This window comes from Ammospiza caudacuta, chromosome 32 (assembly GCF_027887145.1).
Source record: "Ammospiza caudacuta isolate bAmmCau1 chromosome 32, bAmmCau1.pri, whole genome shotgun sequence".
In the NCBI taxonomy this organism is placed as follows: domain Eukaryota; kingdom Metazoa; phylum Chordata; class Aves; order Passeriformes; family Passerellidae; genus Ammospiza; species Ammospiza caudacuta.
This window is the reverse complement of record NC_080624.1, coordinates 4650698-4671503: the sequence shown is the minus strand read 5'-3', so window position 1 is coordinate 4671503 and position 20806 is coordinate 4650698. Positions and strand designations below refer to the sequence as shown.

The 20806-nt window shown below is 54.7% G+C and overlaps 2 protein-coding genes across 2 annotated transcripts; both read left to right on the top strand.

Moving 5' to 3' along the window:
- The first annotated feature begins 495 nt into the window (after positions 1 to 495).
- Positions 496 to 8517, top strand: POLA2 (DNA polymerase alpha 2, accessory subunit). Its single transcript, XM_058822443.1, has 20 exons — positions 496 to 625; positions 879 to 1006; positions 1093 to 1178; positions 1653 to 1707; positions 1785 to 1891; positions 2325 to 2431; positions 2636 to 2710; positions 2846 to 2934; positions 3239 to 3394; positions 3645 to 3707; positions 3992 to 4034; positions 4137 to 4255; positions 4731 to 4769; positions 4977 to 5050; positions 5372 to 5480; positions 6657 to 6763; positions 7209 to 7268; positions 7448 to 7574; positions 8211 to 8317; positions 8481 to 8517. The coding sequence occupies exons 1-20, from the start codon at positions 496 to 498 to the stop codon at positions 8515 to 8517; spliced, it is 1818 nt and encodes a 605-aa protein (XP_058678426.1).
- Positions 8518 to 11033: 2516 nt separating this feature from the next.
- On the top strand, positions 11034 to 18985 carry CDC42EP2 (CDC42 effector protein 2). The gene is made up of 3 exons (XM_058822401.1): positions 11034 to 12203; positions 16625 to 17295; positions 18079 to 18985. The coding sequence occupies exon 2, from the start codon at positions 16641 to 16643 to the stop codon at positions 17277 to 17279; it is 639 nt and encodes a 212-aa protein (XP_058678384.1). The 5' UTR covers positions 11034 to 12203; positions 16625 to 16640; the 3' UTR covers positions 17280 to 17295; positions 18079 to 18985.
- The last annotated feature ends 1821 nt before the right edge of the window (positions 18986 to 20806 follow it).

The window sequence follows — 20806 nt, the reverse complement described above, 5'->3', positions numbered from 1 at the left end:
GTGCAGGACGAGGCTGCCGTGACTCGGAGGGGATGAGGGGCCGGGCAGGGAGGGGACCCCGGACCTGGAGCAGAATCCCCGGGACAGGTGTGACCCCCGGGCCCGAGCAGGGTCCCCCGTACCCGGTTCCACCCCTCAGACCCGGACAGGATCCCCGATTCCCGGTTCCACGCCCCATTCTCGTTCCGCCCCTCAGGCCCGGCCGGGTTCGGTTCCCTCAGAGCCGCCTCGGCCCCGCCCCCTCAGCGCTCTGAGGGCGCGAATTTTCCCGCCCTTTTTTCCTCCCGCCCTTTTCCCCTCCCACCCCCATGGGCGGTGCTTGGAGCACGCCGGTTCCGTCCCTTCTCCCGCCCATCGCTCGCCCATTGGTCCGTTTTGTCTAAATTTGTGTAACCACGCCCTTTATCCCGCCTTCGCCACGCCCCTTTTCCCCTTATACGGCTTGGCCACGCCCTTCCCCTCACGGAGCCGCGGCCGCGCTGTTTGAGCGCGGCCATGGCGGAGCCGGGGATGGAGCCGGAGCTGGAAGCGGAGCGGGGCCCGGAGGCGGTGACGGCCGAGGCGGTGCTGAGGGAGCTGCGGCTCTTCGAGCTGCGCTGCGAGGGCGAGGAAGTGCCCGACAAGCGTGAGTGCTCCGGGGGACGTGGCCTGAGGGGGGAGATGGGGGGGCTTGGGGAGGAGGAAGGGGTTTGGGAGGGTCAGGGGAATCGTGAGGGTTTATTTGGTTCATGGGTGCTGTTGTGGGGATGAGTGGATTTTGGGACCTGCCGGGTTGGGGGGGCACAGAGAATTGAGGGGGTGACTGGGCGATACCCAAACATTTTGAGGGGGATCTCAGTGGAATTTAGGACCCCCCTGACCCCCATTTCTCCCCTCAGTGGTGGAGCTGTGTCTCAGCCACGGGCTGGGCCCGGTGGCCTTGGCCAACGAGCTGCTGGCCTTTGTCACCAGCAAGGACCTGGACCTGCAGCTCACCCCCGAGGGCCTGGACGCCTTCGAGCACGAGGTGGGGGTCCCCAATTGCCCCCTTTGATCCCCCAAAGCCCCAGGATGGCGGGGAGCACTCACCCCGTGCCTGCCCTGCCCCTCCAGGTGCTGGCCAAGCGCGGCAGCCGCGGGCGGCGCGGGAGGGACGAGCGCCGGGGGCTGCTCCATGATATCCACTCGCTGCAGGGGCTGTATCCTCACTGCCGAGGGCATCCTGGGGGTGTCCTGAAATCCTGAGGGGATCCTGAGGGTATTCCAACACCCTGAGGGGATCCTGGGGGTATTCCAACACCCTGAGGGGATTCTGAGGGTATTCCAACACCCTGAGGGGATCCTGGGGGTATTCCAACACCCTGAGGGGATTCTGAGGGTATTCCAACACCCTGAGGGGATCCTGGGGATATTCCAACATCCTGAGGGGATCCTGGGGATATTCCAACATCCTGAGGGGATCCTGGGGATATTCCAATATTCCTGAGGAGATCCTGAAATCCTGAGGAGATCCCGAGCTTATCCCCACATCCTGAGCAGATTTGGGGGCTCTGGCAGAAACTGGGCCCCCTGATCTGTCCCACATCCCCAGGGGGAGCCTGGTAGTAGCAGGAATTCTCAGATTTAGGATTTCACCCCAAACCTGGAGTGTTTTCACCCCTTAACAACCCCAGCCTCGATGAGGAGCAGGAGGACGAGCTGCTGGACGCCTACACCACCCCATCCAAGGTGAGAATCACCCAAATCTGTGGGATTTCCCCTAAATCCACCCTGTAAAGATAATTTTTGTGTTTTTGTTCCCTCAGGGCTCCCACAAACGCAGCAATTCCACCCCTGAGACCCCCCAGGCCAAGCGGGCGCCGCCGTCCCGCAGCCCCTTGGGGCTCTTCTCCCCTGGCAGCTTCTCCCCAAGGTCAGTGGGGCTCCTGAATCCCCTCTGCTCCTTCCTTCCTTCCTTCCTGCATCCCCTCTGCTCCCCCTGTTCCTCCTCCTTTCCCCTGAAATCCCAATTCCTTGTGGGAGTGGAATTGGGACATTTTAGCTCTGTGAATTTGGGGGGAACTCTTAAATCCACGCTGAACTCCTTGCAATTACAAAGCCTTTAAAGCTCCAAACGTTTAATTTCAAAGCCTCATGAATCAACTCAAATCACTAAATTCCCTCTGCTCACACATCAGGGAATTCACCCCCTCAAGCTCCATTTTGTGCTCACGACGGGGATAACAAAAAGGAGAAAAACCCCAAACCCAAACAGGGATAACAAAAAGGAGGAAAACCCTGGAATTTCAGGGTGGGACACCCCCATCCCTGCCTGACCCCTGTGTTTGTGTCTCCTGTCCCCACAGTGTGACCCCCTCCCAGAAATACTCGTCCAGGACAGGCCGGGGTGAGGCCGTGGCCACGTTCGGGGCCGTGCAGGGCCAGGTCTGGCTGGGCACTGGTGGCACTGCGGGTGGCGCTGCTGGTGGCGCTGCTGGTGGCACTGCTGGTGGCACTGCTGGTGGCACTGGTGGCGCTGCTGGTGGCACTGCGGGTGGCACTGCTGGTGGCACTGCTGGTGGCACTGGTGGCACTGCTGGTGGCACTGCTGGTGGCACTGCTGGTGGCACTGCTGGTGGCACTGGTGGCGCCGGCAGCATCGGCGTCACCGTCAGAGCCTTCGGCAGCCCCGAGCAGCTCCTGAGCCAGCCCTACAGGTTCATGTTCCAGAAGCTTCTGGATGTCAGGGAAGGTGGGCAGGGGCACACGGGGGGGGGTTGGTGACATTGGGATCACCCCGAGCTCGGGAGGGGTCAGGGGGTGTTTGCTGACCCCAGGACACCGGGTCAGAGGTCAGGGTCACTTGCTGACCCCGGTGTCCCCCCAGCGCTGGCCGAGCGGGTGGAGGAGCTCGGGGAGGTTCTGCGGAGGCACCACGGCCTGGAGGGGTTCAGCTCCGCCGTGATCCCGGCACAGGTGGGAGCCCGGGGCCCTTTCGGGGTGAATCTCCCCATTTTGGGTTAAATCCCCCATTTTGGGTTAAATCCCCCATTTTGGGTTAAATCCCCCGTTTTGGGTTAAATCCTCCTACTTTGGGTTACATCCCCCATTTTGGGTTAAATCCCCCATTTTGGGTTAAATCCCCCCGTTTTGGGTTAAACCCCCCCATTTTGGGTTAAATCCCCCATTTTGTGTTAAACCCCCCCATTTTGGGTTGAATCCCCCATTTTGTGTTAAACTTTCCCATTTTGTGTTGAATTCTCCCCGTTTTGCCCCCCAGGAGCCGGTGACGGTGCTGGGCACCATCAGCTGTGACGGGAACGGGAAGCTGAACCCCAAATCCGTGCTGCTGGTGGGGGACAGGGAGCACTCGGGGGGGGCCCAGGTGCCCCTGGACCTGTCTGAGCTTCCAGAATATTCCCTGTTCCCAGGCCAGGTGAGCCTGTGGGGGGGAATCCCATTTTCCCAAATCCCACCCTTTTAACCCCAAATTCCTGCCCCTTTTCCCCAATTGTTCCCCAATTCCTACCCTTTTATCCCCAATTCCTGCCCCTTTTTTCCCCAATTCCTGCCCCTTTTCCCCATTTTATCCCCAATTCCTGCCCCATTTTCCCCTCAATTTTCCCCCCTTTTCCCCCATTCCCACCCTTTGTTCCCAATTTCCCCCTTTTTTCCCCCAATCCCAGGTTGTGGCCCTGGAAGGCACCAACCCCACGGGCAGGAGGATGGTGGTGACCAAAATCTACGAGGTGACCCCAAAGTTGGGGCATTTGGGGTGGAATTGGGGAATTTGGGGTGGAATTGGGGAATTTGGGGTGGAATTGGGGAATCTGGGATGGAATTTAGGGATTTGGGGTTGATTTGGGGCATTTGGGGTGGAATTGGGTCATTTGGGGTGGATTTGGGGAGGAATTGGGACATTTGGGGTGGAATTGGGTTGGATTTAGGGTGGAATTGGAGGATTTGAGGGGGATTTGAGGTGAATTTGGGGGATTTGGGGTGGATTTGGGGCACTTTTGGCCATTTCCCACAGGGGGTCCCTCTGCCCTTCCACACCCCCACGGAGCCCATGCCAGGTGAGCCCCAAACCCCCATTTCTGACCCCAAACCCCCTTTTTGTCTCCCCAAACCCCCAAATCCCCCATTTTTCTCCCCAAAATCCCCACTGTTTCCCGCAGAGGCGCGGCGGGTGCTGGTGGCCTGCGGGCCCTTCACGCCCTCGGACGGCGCCGCCTTCGAGCCCCTGCGGGACCTGCTGGGGGTGGTGAGCAGGGAGCGGCCCGACCTCTGCATCCTGGTGGGTCATTAGCGCTAATTAATAACGACTTTTAATTAACTTCATCGTTATTGGCACCGTCCTGAACCCCTTAACGGGGAAATTTAATCGATTCCATCGTTATTGACCCCTCACCCCGACCTGCTGGGGGTGGTGAGCAGGGACAGGCCCGACCTCTGCATCCTGGTGGGTCATTAGCGCTAATTAATAACGACTTTTAATTAACTTCATCGTTATTGACCCTATCCTGAACCCCTGACCCTGCAGCCTTGAAATCCTCCAAACCCTTCAACATTCACATTCAAATCCCATTTGTGACCCTAAAATCCCGTTAATGAACCCCAAAAATCCCATTAATGAACCCCAAAAATCCCATTAATGAACCCCAAAAATCCCGTTAATGAACCCCAAAAATCCCATTAATGAACCCCAAAAATCCCGTTAATGAACCCCAAAAATCCTATTTCTGAACCCCAAAAATCCCCTTTTTCCACAGTTTGGGCCCTTCCTGGATGCCAAGCACGAGCAGGTGGAGGTGAGGATGGAACCCCAAAATTCCCCCCAAATCCCCCCAATCCCTGCGGCTTTGGGGAGAACCAAACCCCAAAAATGGGAAATTGTTCAAATTGTTCAAATCTGGGCAGCACCAAACCCCAGAAATGGGAAATTTTTCTAATCTGGGCAGCACCAAATCCCAAAATCCCCCAAATTGTTCAAATATTTTGATTTCCCCCCATTTTAGAGCTGCCAGCTCCTGAGCCCCTTCTCGGACGTGTTCAGGCTCTGCCTCAGGACCATCATCGAGGGCACCAGGAGGTGAGGAGGGAACAGAATTCCCAAATTCCTCATTCCCATGGGGGTTTTCCCTAAATCCCCACTTTGCACCCCAAAATCCCCATTTTTTCCCAAAATCCCCATTTTTCACCCCAAATCTCTCTCATTTTCCCCTTTTCCCCCCAGCTCAGGCTGCCAGCTGCTTCTGGTGCCCTCCCTCAGGGATGTCTCCCACCATACTGACCACAGACCCAGCCCCAAAATCCCCATTTTTCACCCCAAAAACCCCATTTTTCACCCCAAAAATCCCCAGTTTTTTCCCCAAATCCCTGTTTTTCACCCCAAATCTCTGTTTCCCCCCAGCTCAGGCTGCCAGCTGGTTCTGGTGCCCTCCCTCAGGGATGTCTCTCACCTCCCCGTGTACCCTCAGCCGCCCTTCGCCTTCCCGGAGCTGCCCAAGGAGGACAGAGCGGTACCGACCCAAAATTCCCATTTTCCACCCCAAATCCCCATTTTCCACCCCAAAATCCCCATTTTCCACCCAAAAAATTCCCATTTTCCACCCCAAAAATTCCCATTTTTCACCCCAAAAATGAATTCCCCAATGTTCCCCATCCCCCCAGCTGGGATTTGGGCTGAAATTCCATTTTCTGTACAAAAATTTGGGATAATTTGAATTGTGGAGCTCCCAATCTCCTCCCAGCCCTTTTTTGGGTTCAAATTCTTTCATTTAATGATTTTTGTCCCTTTCCTGCAGAAAATCCAGCTCAGCCCTGGGGGTTTGGGGAACATTTTGGGGATTTAGGAAAATTTGATGGGACTGGGGGGGGGGGGTTGGGGTGATTTGGGGCCAATTTGGGGCTTTTCAGAGCAGATTTGGGGCATTTTAGGGGGATTTTGGGTATTCTGGGGTGGCTTTGGGGCATTCTGGGGTCCTTTGGACTGTCCGTGTGTCCATCCCATGTGTCCGTGCCATGTCCGTGTGTCCATGCCATGTGTCCGTGTGTCCATCCTGTGTGTCCATGCCATGTGTCCGTGTGTCCATCCTGTGTGTCCATCTTGTGTGTCCATCCCGTGTGTGTCCGTGTGTCCATCCCATGTGTGTCCATCCCGTGTCCGTGTGTCCATCCCGTGTGTCCATCCCATGTGTCCGTGCCATGTGTTTCCATCTGTCCATGCCATGTGTGTCCGTGTGTCCGTCCCGTGTCCATCTGTCCATCCCATGTCCATCCTGTGTCCGTGTTTGTGTGTCCATCCCGTGTCCGTGTGTCCATCCCATGTGTGTCCGTGTGTCCATCCCGTGTCTGTGTGTCCATCCCATGTGTGTCCGTGTGTCCATCCCGTGTCCATGTGTCCACCCCGTGTGTCCATCCCGTGTGTCCGTGTGTCCATCCCGTGTCCGTGTGTCCATCCCATGTGTGTCCGTGTGTCCATCCCGTGTCTGTGTGTCCATCCCATGTCCGTGTGTCCATCCCGTGTCCGTGTGTCCACCCCGTGTGTCCATCCCATGTCTGTGTGTCCATCCCGTGTCCGTGTGTCCATCCCGTGTGTCCGTGTGTCCATCCCGTGTCCGTGTGTCCACCCCGTGTGTCCACCCCGTGTGTCCATCCCGTGTGTCCGTGTGTCCATCCCGTGTCCGTGTGTCCAGCGGGTGCTGCTGCTGCCCGAGCCCTGCACTCTGGACGTCGACGGCGTCGTGCTCGGCCTCAGCTCCACCGACCTCCTGCTGCACCTGGGGGCCGAGGAGATCTGCAGGTGCCTCTTGCAAAACGTTCATCCTTTTCTGACCTTTTTCTAACCTTTTTCCCCTTTTTTTAACCTCTTTTTCCCCATTTTTTTAACTTTTTTCCCTTTTTTTTACCTTTCCCCCCCCTTTCTTTTAACCTTTCTTCCCCCTTTTTTACCCTTTTTCCCCTTTTTTTAAACATTTTCCCCTTTTTTTAAACCTTTTCCCCTTTTTTTAACCTTTTTCCCTTTTTTAAGCCTTTTTCCCTTCTCATTCAACCTTTCCTCCCGTTTCTTTACTCTGCCCCCTTCTTTATCATTTTTTTCCCCCTTTTCTCCTCTTCCTTTTCTCTCTTCCCTTCCCTCCCAAATCTCCTCTTTCACCCCATTTTCCTCTCCCATTTTCCCCTTTTTCCCATCCCTTTTTTCCCCATTTCCTCCCTTTTCTCACCCATTCTCTCCCTTTCCCCCCCAGCTCCTCCGGGCTCTCCGATCGCTTCTCCCGGATCCTGCGGCACGTCCTGACCCAGCGCAGGTGGGGACCTCCCCAAAATCCCATTTTTCCTCCCCAAAACCCCTCTTTAATCCCAAAAATCCCCGTTTCTCCCCAGTTTTTACCCGCTGTACCCGCCCCCCGAGGGGCTGCCCCTGCACCTCGAGGCTCCGAGCCCCACAATCCCCGTTTTTCCCCAAAACCCCCATTTTTCTCCCCAGTTTTTACCCGCTGTACCCGCCCCCCGAGGGGCTCCCCCTGCACCTCGAGGCTCTGGGCGCCTTCGCGGCGCTGCCGGTGACCCCGGACGTGCTGGTGACGCCCTCGGAGCTCCGGTTCTTCATCAAGGTGGGACCCTCTGAGACCCCCCAATGACCCCTGGGAGCCCCCACTGTCCCCTGAGACCCCTTGAGATCTTCTGAGACCCCCTGAGTGACCCTGGGACCCCCTGAGACCCCCTTGGACCCCTGAGAGCCCCCACTGTCCCCTGAGACCCTTTGAGGTACCCTGGGACCCCCTGAGACCCCTCAGCCTCCCCTGAGACCCCCTTGGACCCCTGAGAGACCCCTGGGACTCTCCTGAGATCATCTGAGACCCCCCCTGGGACCCCAAAGCCCCCCTGGGACCCCTTGAGTCCCCCCTGAGAGACCCCCGGGGGGAATTCCAGCAGGGAAACCCACGGGCAGGGCCGGGATCGGGGATGGGGGATCCCAGATCTCCTGGACTGGGGGGGATTTTGGGGTTTGGGTGGGCTGGGGGGGTCCCAGATCCTCTGTATTCATGGATTTTTACTCCCCTGCTGTCCCTTGTCCCCATCCCTGTCCCTTTTCCCTGTGCCCCTGTCCCTGTCTGTCCCTGTCCCCATCCCTGTCCCCTTTTCCCATCCCCTTTTCCCTGTCCCCATCCCCGTCCCTATTTTCTGTCCCTTGTCCCCATTCCCGTCCCCTGTCCCTGTCCCCCTGTCCGTGTCCGTGTGTCCGTCAGGACGTGCTGGGCTGCGTCTGCATCAACCCCGGGCGTCTGACCAAGGGCCAGGCCGGGGGCACCTACGGGCGGCTGCTGCTGCGGAGGGACGGGCACGGGGACAGAACCACGGACAGAACCGCGGACAGAGCTGGGGACGGAACCACGGACAGAACCACGGACAGAGCTGGGGACGGAACCACGGACAGAACCACGGACAGGGCTGGGGACGGACACGGGGACGGAACCACGGACAGGGCTGGGGACGTTCCCGGGGGCCGCCCCCCGGATCAGCCCCTGCGTGGCCGCCCAGGTCGTGCGGATCTGAGCCGCAGCTCTGCCCCTTCCCAAACGGGGCTGTGGAACTGGGGTGACACTGCTGGAACTGGGTTAAAATTCCTGGAATTCCAGTTAAAACTCCTGGGATTGGGTTAAAATTCCTGGAATTCCAGTTAAAACTCCTGGGATTGGGTTAAAATTCCTGGGATTGGGTTAAAACTCCTGGAATTCTGGTTAAAACTCCTGGAATTCTGGTTAAAGCTCTTGGAATTATGGTTAAAACTCTTGGAACTGGGGCTGAGACTCCTGGAATTGGGGTGAAACTCCTGGAATTGGGTTAAAATTCCTGGGATTGGGGTTGAGACTCCTGGAATTGGGGCTAAAATTCCTGAAATTTGAGCTGAAATTCCTGGAATTGGGGTTTAACTCCTGGAATTTGGGTTAAGGCACCTGGAATTGGGGTTAAAATGCCTGGAATTCCTGTTAAAACTCCTGGAATTCCGGTTAAAATTCCTGGAATTCTGGTTAAATCCCCCAAAGTCGTTCTGCCCGTGGAGGATTTCCCCAGGAGAATTTGGGATCCGGGAATTTGGGATTCAGGAATTTGGGTGTGGGACCCTCCCTGTCCTGGGGTCACCCCTCGCCTTTGGTGGCCTCATTAGGGGACTTGGAGTTTAATTAATCCCAAACCAATTAATTAATTACGGATTCCTGGTGCTGCTGCAGGTCTGGCTTTGACCCTTTTCCCACATTTTTTACCCCAAATTTGTGATGATAAAGGTGAAAATTTAATTAAAGTTTCTGCCTGTCCTGGTGTGGTTTCCTGAGGTAAATCCAGGGTGGGATTTTGGGGTAAAACCTGGGAAAATCAGGGCTGGGGAGGGAAATTCTCCTTATGATTCCAGAGTGGGGCTGGGATTTAACCAAAAATCTCCTTTTTCTCCCCAAATATCCCCATGGAGCAGCTGGGAGTGCTGAGGTCACCTCTGAGTTCCTGCTCTGCTCTGTGCCCAATTCCAGCACTTCTCACCCCAAACCAAATCCAGATTTTCCAACATCCATGAAATTTTATTTTCTTCCCGTTTCCATCTTTATTTCCATTTTTTTTTTTTTTTGTTTTTTTTTGTTTTTTTTTTTTGTTTTACAAATGGAGCAGAACCCAAATTTCCTCCCAGATTTCCCCTTGGGTTCTTCTCCCCCAGCCTCGATTTCCCTTGGAAAAAATCCAATTTTTATTTTGTTTTATTTGGGCTTTAATTCGGGAATTCCTGAGGGGTTTGGGGCAGAGCAGGGATCCGATCCCGCTGGGATTTTCCAGGTTTCATTTTTGGGGAGAGGCCGAGGGAGCTCCGGGAATGCCCGGGGAGGGGAGCGAGGCCGGGCTGGGGCCGCGCCGGGACCGATCCCAAATCCGGATCCTGGCCCTGATCCTGAATTCCAGCCCAGATCCCAAATCCTGACCCCAATTCCAGCCCAGATCCCAAATCCTGACCCCAATTCCGGCCCAGATCCCAAATCCTGATCCCCAATTCCGGCCCAGATCCCAAATCCTGACCCCAATTCCGGCCCCAGTCTCAGATCCCAGCCCCAACCCCAAATCTGGATCCTGATCCCAAATCCCGGCCCCGATCCTGAATCCCAAATCCTGACCCCGGACTCCAGCCCCGATCCCGGATCCCGATCCCGGATCCCGATCCCGATCCCGGATCCCGATCCCGGGCTCCGCAGGTGCCACCACCGGGAATTTGGGAAGGAAAAAGGAAAAAGGAAAAGGAAGAGGAAAAGGAAAGGAAGAGGAAAAGGAAGAGGGAAAGGAAAGGAAAGGAAAGGAAAGGAAAGGAAAGGAAAGGAAAGGAAAGGAAAGGAAAGGAAAGGAAAGGAAAGGAAAGGAAAGGAAAGGAAAGGAAAGGAAAGGAAAGGAAAGGAAAGGAGAAAATATTTCCTCTCAGTCCCGGGGTGCCGCGGGGAGGGCGGGCAGAGCCTTTCCCCTCTCCCCTCTCCCCTCTGGAGCCCTCCCGGCCGCGCTCGGCGCTGTCGCATCCCGGACTCACGGCCCGGATTCTCCGCCCGCATTTAAAGGGACAGCAGCGATTCCTTCCTTTGATCCGGGAGAAAAGAGCGGAACCTTCCCCCAGGGCCCCGCGCTCTCCGCATCCCGGCTTCATTAACACGGCGCTTCATTAAAACAGCGCTTCATTAACACGGCGCTTCATTAACACGGCGCTTAATTGGAGCCCCCCGGCTCCGCCCGCTCCCGGCGGAGCCCCGGAACGGCCTCGGAACGGAGCCAGAACAGCCCCTGGACCCCCAGAACAGCCCCTGGATCCCCGGAACAGCCCCTGGATCCCCGGAACAGCCCCTGGATCCCCGGAACAGCCCCTGGACCCCCAGAACAGCCCCTGGATCTCCGGAACAGCCCCTGGACCCCCGGAACAGCCCCTGGACCCCCAGAACAGCCCCTGGACCCCCGGAACAGCCCCTGGACCCCCAGAACAGCCCCTGGACCCCCGGAACAGCCCCTGGATCCCCGGAACAGCCCCTGGATCCCCGGAACAGCCCCTGGATCTCCGGAACAGCCCCTGGATCTCCGGAATAGCTCCTGGATCCCCGGAACCGCCCCTGGATCCCTGGAACAGCCCCGGAGCAGCTCTGGATCCCTGGAATAGCCCCAGAACGGGCCCTGGATCCCCCGAATAGCTCCGGGATCCTCGGAACAGCTCCAGAACAGCCCCCGGATCTCTGGAACAGCTCCAGGAACCGCCCCTGGATCCGCCTCGGAGCGGCCTCTGAACCCCCGGGATAACCCCAGGAGCGGCCCCCGGATCTCTGGAACAGCTCCCGGAGCGGCCCCGGAGCGGCCCCGGATCCCCGCAGCAGCCCCGGTCCCCAGAACAGCCCCTGGATCCCCGGAGCGGCCCCGGAGCAACCCCCGGAGCCCCGCAGCAGCCCCGGGTCCCGCCTCGGCGCTTTCCGGGCGTTCTTTCTTGCGAACAGGAGAATCCCTGGATTTCCGAAACCGCGGATTTCCGAATCCCTGGACTTCCAAATCTCCGGATTCCTGAACCCCCGGGTTTCCAAACCCCTGGATTTCTGAATTCCCAGATTTCTGAATAATGGATTACTGAACTCCCGGATTCCCTGAACCCCCGAATCTCCTGAATTTCCGGATTTCCAAAGCCCGGATTTCCGAACCCCTGGATTTTCTGAATCCCTGAATTTCCGCGCCCCTGGATTTCCTGAATTCCCGGATTTCCGAACCCACGGATTCCTGAATTTCCGCGCCCCTGGATTTCCTGAATTCCCGGATTTCCGAACCCACGGATTCCTGAATTTCCGCGCCCCTGCATTTCCTGAATTCCCGGATTTCCGAACCCACGGATTCCTGAATTTCCGCGCCCCTGGATTTCCTGAATTCCCAGATTTCCGCATTTCCAAGGAGCGTCCGGGATCCCGAGCGGACTCCGACCCCAGCCCGGCCCCGCCGCTTCTCCTTTTCCCGAATTTTGGCTTTTCCCGAATTTCGGGCTTTCTTTTCCCGAATTTCGCCTTTTCCCGTGGATTTTCCGTCACCGGGAGGGCTCCGGGTGTGGCCGAGGCCGGGATTCCTCCCTCCCTCCCTTCCTCCCTCCCTTCCTCATCCTCCGGGACCGTCCCGAGCTGGGATTTTCCTGTCCCTGGCATGGAACGGTCAGAGCTGCGCTGCCCCCGGGCCGCACCCGCCGCTGGATTCCCCAGGTGAGACGGGAGCGGGGAATCCAGGCCTGCTTTAATCAACTTTAATCAATTTTAATTAATTTTAACCAATTAATTCCCAGTTTTAACCAATTTTAACCAATTTTAACCTATTCATTTATGGGTTTAATCGATTTTAACCAACTCTAACCAATTCATTCCTGGTTTTTAATCAATTTTAACCAATTCATTCCTGGTTTTAATCGATTTTAACCAATTAATTCCCAGTTTTAACCAATTTTAACCTATTCATTTATGGGTTTAATCGATTTTAACCAACTTTAATCAATTTTAACCAATTAATTCCCGGTTTTAATCAATTTTAACCAATTTTAACCTATTCATTTATGGGTTTAATCGATTTTAACCAACTCTAACCAATTCATTCCTGGTTTTAAATCAATTTTAACCAATTTTAACCAATTCATTCCTGGTTTTTAATCGATCTTAACCAATTAATTCCCAGTTTTAATCAATTTTAATCAGTTTTAACCAACTTTAACCAATTAATTCCCGGTTTTAATCGATTTAAATAAATTTTAACCAATTCGTTCCTGGTTTTTATCGATTTTAACCAATTTTAATCAATTTTAACCAATTCATTCCTGGTTTTAATCGATTTTAACCAATTCCGGCTTTTTCCGGGCCCAAAATGGGCAGGAAATTGGAATTTTTATGGGAAAAGTAAAAATGTTGAGGTGCTGAAGCTCAAGGGGCTGAAATTGGGCAGAAATTTCCAAAACCGGGTGAAATTTCCAGGCTGTGAGAGGTAAATTGGTGGCAAAGAGGCAAAAAGATCCCGAATTTCTCCTGAGCTGAACCTGAATTCCCAAAACCAGGTGGGAATTCAAAACCTGCGTGTGCTGAAGCCCAAAGTGCTGAAAAAGGAACAAAATTTCCCTGTAATTCACAAAAAACACCCCAAATTCCTCCCAATCCAACCCCAAAATCCCCAAACACCGATGGAAAGGGAACAGGATTTCCTCTAGAGGAGGCAGAATTGATGGAAGAAAGGAAAAATTCCTGAAATTTTCCTGGGTGGGAATCGAATCTGCTGATTCGGGCGATTCCAGGGGTCGGAGTCCTGGAGCTCCTCCCACTCGGAGCCGGGGGAAAACATCCCTTTTTTCCTGCTTTTTCCCCCTTTTTTTTTCCTGTATTTTTATCTGGTTTTTTCCTTGTTTTTTTTTTCCTGTTTTTCCCTGCTTTTTCCTTGGGTTTTTTTTCTGTTTTTTTCCTGTTTTTTCCTTGTTTTTTCCCTGTTTGTTTTTGTTTTTGGTTTTTTTTTTTTCTTCTTGTTTTCTCCCTGCTTTTTCTTTGTTTTTTCCCTGTTTTTCCTATTTTTTCCCTGCTTTCCTCATTCCTGACTCATCCTTTGGGGCCTCATGGAATTTCAGGGATGGAAACTCCCATAAATGTTTTATTCCTTGGAGCTTTCCTGGCGTTCTCCTCCTTTCCCAGCCCATTTTCCACCTGTTTGGGACCTCCCTGAGGAGGGGATTTGGGGGCTGGGATCTTCATCCCTATCACCATCCTCATCATCCTCAGCCCCACCTGGGAATCCACATTTTCCCGCCCTATAATTCCATTTCTATTCCCTACAAATCCATTTCTATTCCCTCCAAATCCACCCTTTTCTCCCCCACAAACCCATTTCCCCCTCTATAATTCCATTTTTTCTCCTCCAAATCCACCCCTTTCCCCCACAAACCCATTTCCCCCCCAATAATTCCATTTATCCCCCCCTATAATTCCATTTTCCCCCACCATAATTCCACTTTTTCCCCTCCAGCCCCGATTTTTCCCTTTAATTTCACTTTTCCCCCCTCCAAGCGCCCTTTTCCCCTCCGATTCCCCGTTTCCCGGTGCCGATCCCCATTCCCAGGGCAGATTTCCCCGTCCCCGTCCCCGCCCGGCGCCGCCGCCCCCTCCCGTCCGTCTGTCCGTCCGTCTGTCCCGCGTTAATCCCGGGATCAGCGGCGCCGCTCGTTCTGCACCGCCAGGGTTGGCCTGGATCAGCCGCCGGGGCCGGGCCCTGATCCCCGGGATCCACCCGAGATCCCATCCCCGATCCCCGGGATCCACCCGGGATCCCATCCCCGATCCCCGGGATCCACCCGGGATCCCATCCCTGATCCCCGGGATCCACCCAGGATCCCATCCCCGATCCCCGGGATCCCATCCCGAATCCCATCCCCGATCCCCGGGATCCACCCGGGATCCCATCCCTGATCCCCGGGATCCACCCGGGATCCCATCCCTGATCCCATCCCTGATCCCTGAGATCCATCTGGGAGATCCCATCCCTGATCCCCTCCCGGATCCCATCCCTGATCCCCTCCCGGATCCCATCCCTGATCCCCTCCCGGATCCCATCCCTGATCCCCTCCTGGATCCCATCCCTGATCCCCGGGATCCTCACCCCATTCTTGATCCCCAGGATCCACCCGGGATCCCCTCCCCATTTTGGGATCCCCTCCCTGATCCCCGGGATCCACCCGGGATCCCATCCCCGATCCCCGGGATCCCATCCCTGATCCCTGGGATCCATCTGGGATCCACCCGGGATCCCATCCCTGATCCCCTCCCTGATCCCCGGGATCCACCCGGGATCCCATCCCCGATCCCCGGGATCCCATCCCGAATCCCATCCCCGATCCCTGGGATCCACCCGGGATCCCATCCCTGATCCCCTCCCTGATCCCCGGGATCCTCACCCCATTCTTGATCCCCGGGATCCACCCGGGATCCTCTCCCCATTTTGAGATCCCCTCCCTGATCCCCGGGATCCTCTCCCTTGCCTGGATCCTCTCCTCATCCCAGGATCCTTCTGCCTTCCCGGGATCCTCTCCCTGATCCTTGGGATTGCCCCAGGATCCTCTCCCCATTCCTGGATCCCTTCCCTTCCCTTCCCTTTTCCCTTTTCCCCTTTCCCTTTTTCCCCTTTTTCCTTCCTTCCCCTTCCCTTCCCTGTCCCAAATTCCCGGCGGTGTCACCTCGGCAGCGGCGCCGGTCGGTAACGGGGAATGGGGGGGAAAATGGGGAATAATGGGGGAGAATTCCATGAAAATGGGAGAATTCCATGAAAATGGGGAATAATGGGGGAGAACTCCATGAAAATGGGGGAGAATGGGGGAGAATGGGGGAGAATTCCATGAAAATGGGACAATCAGGGAGTATTTCCTAAAAACAGGGGATGATAAGGGAATATTCCATAAAAATGAGGAATAATGGGGGAGTATCCCCTAAAAGTGGGGGGGTTATTCCTAAAAATGGGTGATTATGACAGAATATTCCCTAAAAATGGGATAATTAGGGAATATTCACTAAAAATGGGGGACCATGAGGGAGTATTCCTTAAAAATGGGTGATTATAAGGAAATATTCCCCAAAACCAGGGAATTATAAGGGAATATTACCTAAAAATGGGATAAAAAGGGAATATTCCCTAAAACCAGGGAATTATAAGGAAATATTCCCTAAAAATGGGATAATAAGGGAATATTCCCCAAAAGCAGGGAATTCTGGGGGAATATTCCCCAAAAACAGGGAATTCTGAAGGAATATCCCCCAAAACCAGGGAATTCTGAAGGAATATCCCCCCAAAACAGGGAATTTTGAAGGAATATTCCCCAAAAGCAGAGAACGGGCGGGATCAGGGGAGGTTTGCAGCCGTGAAGGGGAATTGGGATTTTCCATCCCTCGGGCCATCGCTGCTGTTGTTGTTGTGTTTTTAGGGATAAATCCTGCCCGGGATTTTTCTGGGTCGAATTCCGGCCGGGAGAGGCCCCTCGGGGCATCCCCAAATCCCTCACTCAGCGTCCCTAAATGTCCCTAAATCCCTCTCGCTGCTCTGCCCTCGCTGGTTACAAAACCAGGCATGGGTGGAATTTTTTTCCCCCTGAAAATTCGTGCTAAGGGTGAAAACTTCCAGAACTTTCCATTGCTGATTTAACAGGGAAAGTTCTGGTGGCCCCAAACTCGTTCCAACCCTTTTTCCCTCCCGCTGAGGGATGGATCCGTTCACAGCACCAAAAATTCCCATTTTTGCCTCGTTTCTCCCCAGAGCTGGAAAATCCAGCCCAGATTCAGCTGAGCTCAGAGTTCACGAGTGAAACAGGGGAAACCCCAACTTCCTTCCCCTTGTGGCCCCAAATCTCCGAAATTTCTGGTTTTTACTCCAGCTGGGCGGGGCGGGGCTGGGCAGAGAGCGGCTCAGGGTGAGAAAAGCCCTTTTGGGTTAAAAACGCCGCTTTCCAGCACTCTGCTCTGCTGCCCTCCACAGCTCCTCCCTAAGCCCCAAACCCTGCTCTTCCCTGCGCCTGGATTCCATCGTTCGGGCGGCGATATCGCACCGGGGGCAGATCCGGGGTTCGGTTCTGAGGAGCCAGAGCTGAGGTTTCTCCTCTCCCGTTCCTCCCCAGGCTCTCCTGAGCCACCATGAGCGCCAAGGCGCCCATCTACCTGAAGCGGGGCAGCCGCAAGGGCAAGAAGGAGAAGCTGCGGGACATCCTCTCGTCGGACATGATCAGCCCGCCGCTGGGCGATTTCCGCCACACCATCCACGTGGGCAGCGGCGGCCAGGGCGACACCTTCGGGGACATCTCCTTCCTGCAGGGCAAGTTCCACCTGCTGCCGCGCGGCGCCGGTGACCGCGGCGAGGCCACGCCGGCGCCCTTCGAGTTCTCGCGCACGGCCACCATGTCGGGCGGCGAGGTCGGCGCCGAGGCCGCGGCGCCGTCGCCGCTGCTCAAAAACGCCATCTCGCTGCCGGTGCTCGGCGCCGCCCAGGCGCTGACCCTGCCCGCGGCGCCGCCGCCGCCGAAACCGCCGCGGCTGCACCTGGACGAGGCCGCGGCGTCGCCGTCGTCTCCGCCGTCGTCTCCGCCGTCGTCGTCGTCGCCGCCGCGTCCCTGCGCGGCCGCCAACGGCGAGGCCGAGCCCTTCCTGTCGCACGCCGGCTCGCTGCTGTCCCTGCACGTGGACCTGGGGCCGTCCATCCTGGAGGACGTGCTGCAGGTCATGGACAGGCACCAGGCCGAGCGCGGCGCCGCCGCCCGGCCCGAGATCCTGACGTGATCCAGGGACACGCACGGTGAGGAGGAGGGTGGAGGGGTGTGGATCGCAGATTCCAGCTTGGGATGTTGAGAGGAGGATGAGGATGGAGGGTTTGGGGTGTGGATCGCAGATTCCAGCTTGGGTGGAGGTGTTGGGAAATGGTGAGGATGAGGATGGAGATGGAGGAGAAATGGACGATGAGGATGAGGATGAGGATGAGGATGAGGATGGAGGAGGATTTGGGGTGTTTTCAGATGTTGATCTCAGATTCCAGCCTGGGTGAAGGTGGCACCATTGGGAAATGGATGGTGAGGATGAGGATGGAGGAGGATTTGGGGTGTTTCTGGATGTGGATCTCAGATTCCAGCTTGGGCAAAGGCGTTGGGAAATGGACGGTGAGGAGGAGGATGGGGATGGAGGGTTTGGGGTGTGAATCGCAGATTCCAGCTTGGATTTTGGGTGGTTTCAGAAGTGGATCTCAGAAGGCATTGGGAAATGGACAGTGAGGATGAGGATGGAGGAAGATTTTGGGTGTTTTTCGATGTGGATCTCAGATTCCAGCTTGGGTGAAGGCTTTGGGAAATGGACAGTGAGGATGAGGATGAGGATGGAGGAGGATTTTGGGTGCTTTTGAGGATGAGGATGGAAGATTTTGGGTGTTTTTTGGGATGTGGATCTCAGATTCCAGCTGGGGAAATGTACAGTGAGGATGAGGATGGAGGAATTTGGGTGTTTTTTGAGGATGAGGATGGAGCATTTTGGGTGGTTTTAGATGTGGATCTCAGATTCCAGCTCGGATTCTCACCTTTCCTCACTGCAGGTGAGGGTTCAGCCTCGGGGGAGAAGCAGAGAGACCCTCAGAGCTCTCCTCAGCGACCTCCTCCTGACCACGGGAAACGCAACCGTCGGACCCAAAGTCATCCCCAGTTTTTGGGGTGAATTCCCAAAGATTCCGGCCAGGAGGATTCGGGGGCACAGCGGGGTTTGTTCTGAACCTCCTGAACTGTCGGAACCTCAACTTGTGCTCCGTGAAATCCTCAGAAAATCCCACGGATGGGGAAATCTCCACCCTGTGGAGAAGCCAAAACTCCCCGTGGAGGAGCTGGGGTACCCCAAGGGCGCTCTTGATTTAGGAACTCAATCCATGGAGGGGCCAAAAGCCCCTCTGGGGTGAACTGGAGCGACTGGAAATCCTCGAGGAGATGCAAAAACAACCAAAAATCCCCACGTGGGCTGCAGGTGGATCCCGGAATCGAGGGATCCGTCATGGATCGTGTGGGTGGGGTGGGAGCTGGAATGCTGAATGCTGGGAATTCCAGCTGGATTTTGGGGGGAATATCCCAAAATAAGGACAAAAACCCCGCTGGAATCGCTGCTGGTGCCCCACGGGGACAGGGTGGGACCTCCTTGTCCGGGCTCCTGTCACCAATCCCATCCTTTCACCAATTTCGGGCAGTTTGAGCCCAAAACCAGCCGGGATCCCCCCCAGGGCCCCTCGTGACCCCGCTGGTGCTGTTCCTCATTGCCTGACGAGTCTGATTTGGACTATCTGACTAATGACTCATTAGATTCTCGTTAAGGAACCCTTGTCCCGCCTCTTCCTTCCCCTCCTCCTCTGCGCCGCTGAACCCGAAGCACTTTTGGTGCAAACACCCCGAATTTGGGGATAAACCCATAAAAAAAGTAACAAACTGAGGTTAATTAAACTCAATCGGGTTTAATTTCTATTTAGTCCAACTCCTCCCTGCCCTAAACTCTTTTCTCCCCCCACCCTCTGTCCACGTTTTATTTATTTTGGAATTTTTCCTCCCCAAACCAATTCCAGCTGTTTGTGATTAATTAACCCCAGGGATGTTTGTGATTAATTAAGCCCAGAGATTGGGATGGGGACGTGGCTCTGTGTCCCCTCCTGAAGGGAAAGGGGCCCAGAACGGCTCATTTTGGGCAGCTTTCTGTGCTTTGGGGGTTTTCCAACACGGGCCGGGTCAGCACAGCGTGGATGGATTTTTTTTCCTGGATTTCACCCCAATTTTCCTGGGTTCCACCTTAATCAGTGATTTAAAGTTGGAGCTGTTTGTGCCCCACCTCGGCGCAGGAATTGCGAAACCGTCGCTGCCGGAGATGTTTCGAAAAAATCTGCCAAAATCCCCTTTTTTTTCCTGTTTTGTCCCTTTTCTCATCCAGGTTTTTCCCCGTACACAACTCAGGGCTGAATTTTGGGGTGTTCCAGCTTTAATCTGGGACCTTGTTCACCCCTTTTTCTTCCCCCACTCATCCCTCTCTGCTCCAGTCCTGGAAAAGCTCCTTTAATTTGCCAAATCTGGGGCTTTTTACCATTAAAAAAAAGGTGATTTTGCTTTTCTCACCCCTCTCCTCCTTCCTCTCTTCCCTGCTATAAAGCCCTGAAATTATCCCCAAAATTATTGTTATTATCCCTGAAATTATCCCAAATATCACTTTATCCCTGAAATGGATTTTTTTCCCCAATCTCATCTCCTGCAAAAACACCAAATTCCCTAATTAACTTTCAATTAACGAATAAATCATTTGGGATCCCTTTCCGCAGGACCGGAGCCTCCTTCACTTCTCCCCTAATTCACCCTTCCCCAAATTAATGATTTATTCAAAGCACTGTTGCCAAACTCGCTGATTACTCCCAATTCCAAGAATTTGAGTTTCAATTCCAAGAATTTGAGTCTCAATTCCAAGAATTTGAGTCATCCATGACTCAGCGCCCGCTGCCCCTCCCTTTCTGGGGAGTTTATTGAGGAATCAATCGAGGCAGGGATCGTTAATTAATTAATTAAGCCCAGCAGGGGCACAGGCCTCCCTCCCAACTTCCTCATTTATCCCAGGATTTCCGGGCAGGGGATTAACACCGCCCACGCCAGCGGCAGCCGGGATTACCGGCAGGAGGAGGAGGAGGAGGAGGGAGGAAGGTTTGACCTTGGGGGAAAAAAAGGCAAATTCTCAACAAACAGGGAAAAAAAAACTCTGGTGGGATGTGGAAGTAAGGAGGAAAAAAATAAAAGAGGAATTCCCATGGAAATGAGGAATTCACCTCAAAATGAGGAACTCACCTGGAAGTGAAGAATTCACCCGGAGGTGAGGAACTTCCCTGGAAATGAGGAATTCACATGGAAGTGAGGAATTCACCTGGAAATGCAGAACTCACCTGGAAGTTGACACCAAACCACGCTCGCCATGGGGTCTGTGGGTGACCTCTGTCCTGAGGGATGAATTTGGGGATATTTGGTTAATTCAGGTTTGATAAAAAGGGAGAAAAGCTCAAAAATGGGGTCTGTGGGTGACCTCTGTCCCGGGGGATGAATTTGGGGATATTTGGTTAATTCAGGTTTGATAAAAGGGGAAAAGAGCTCAAAAATAGGAATTTTGGGGGATGAAGACACATAAGGAATCTGGGGAGATTTGGGATCAGAGGGATTCATGCTCACTTATCCCTAATTTCACCTTTTCCTGGCCCTCGTTTATCCCCCATCCCAAATTTATCCCTCATTTCCCTCCCAACCCTCACCCCCCTTTCCATT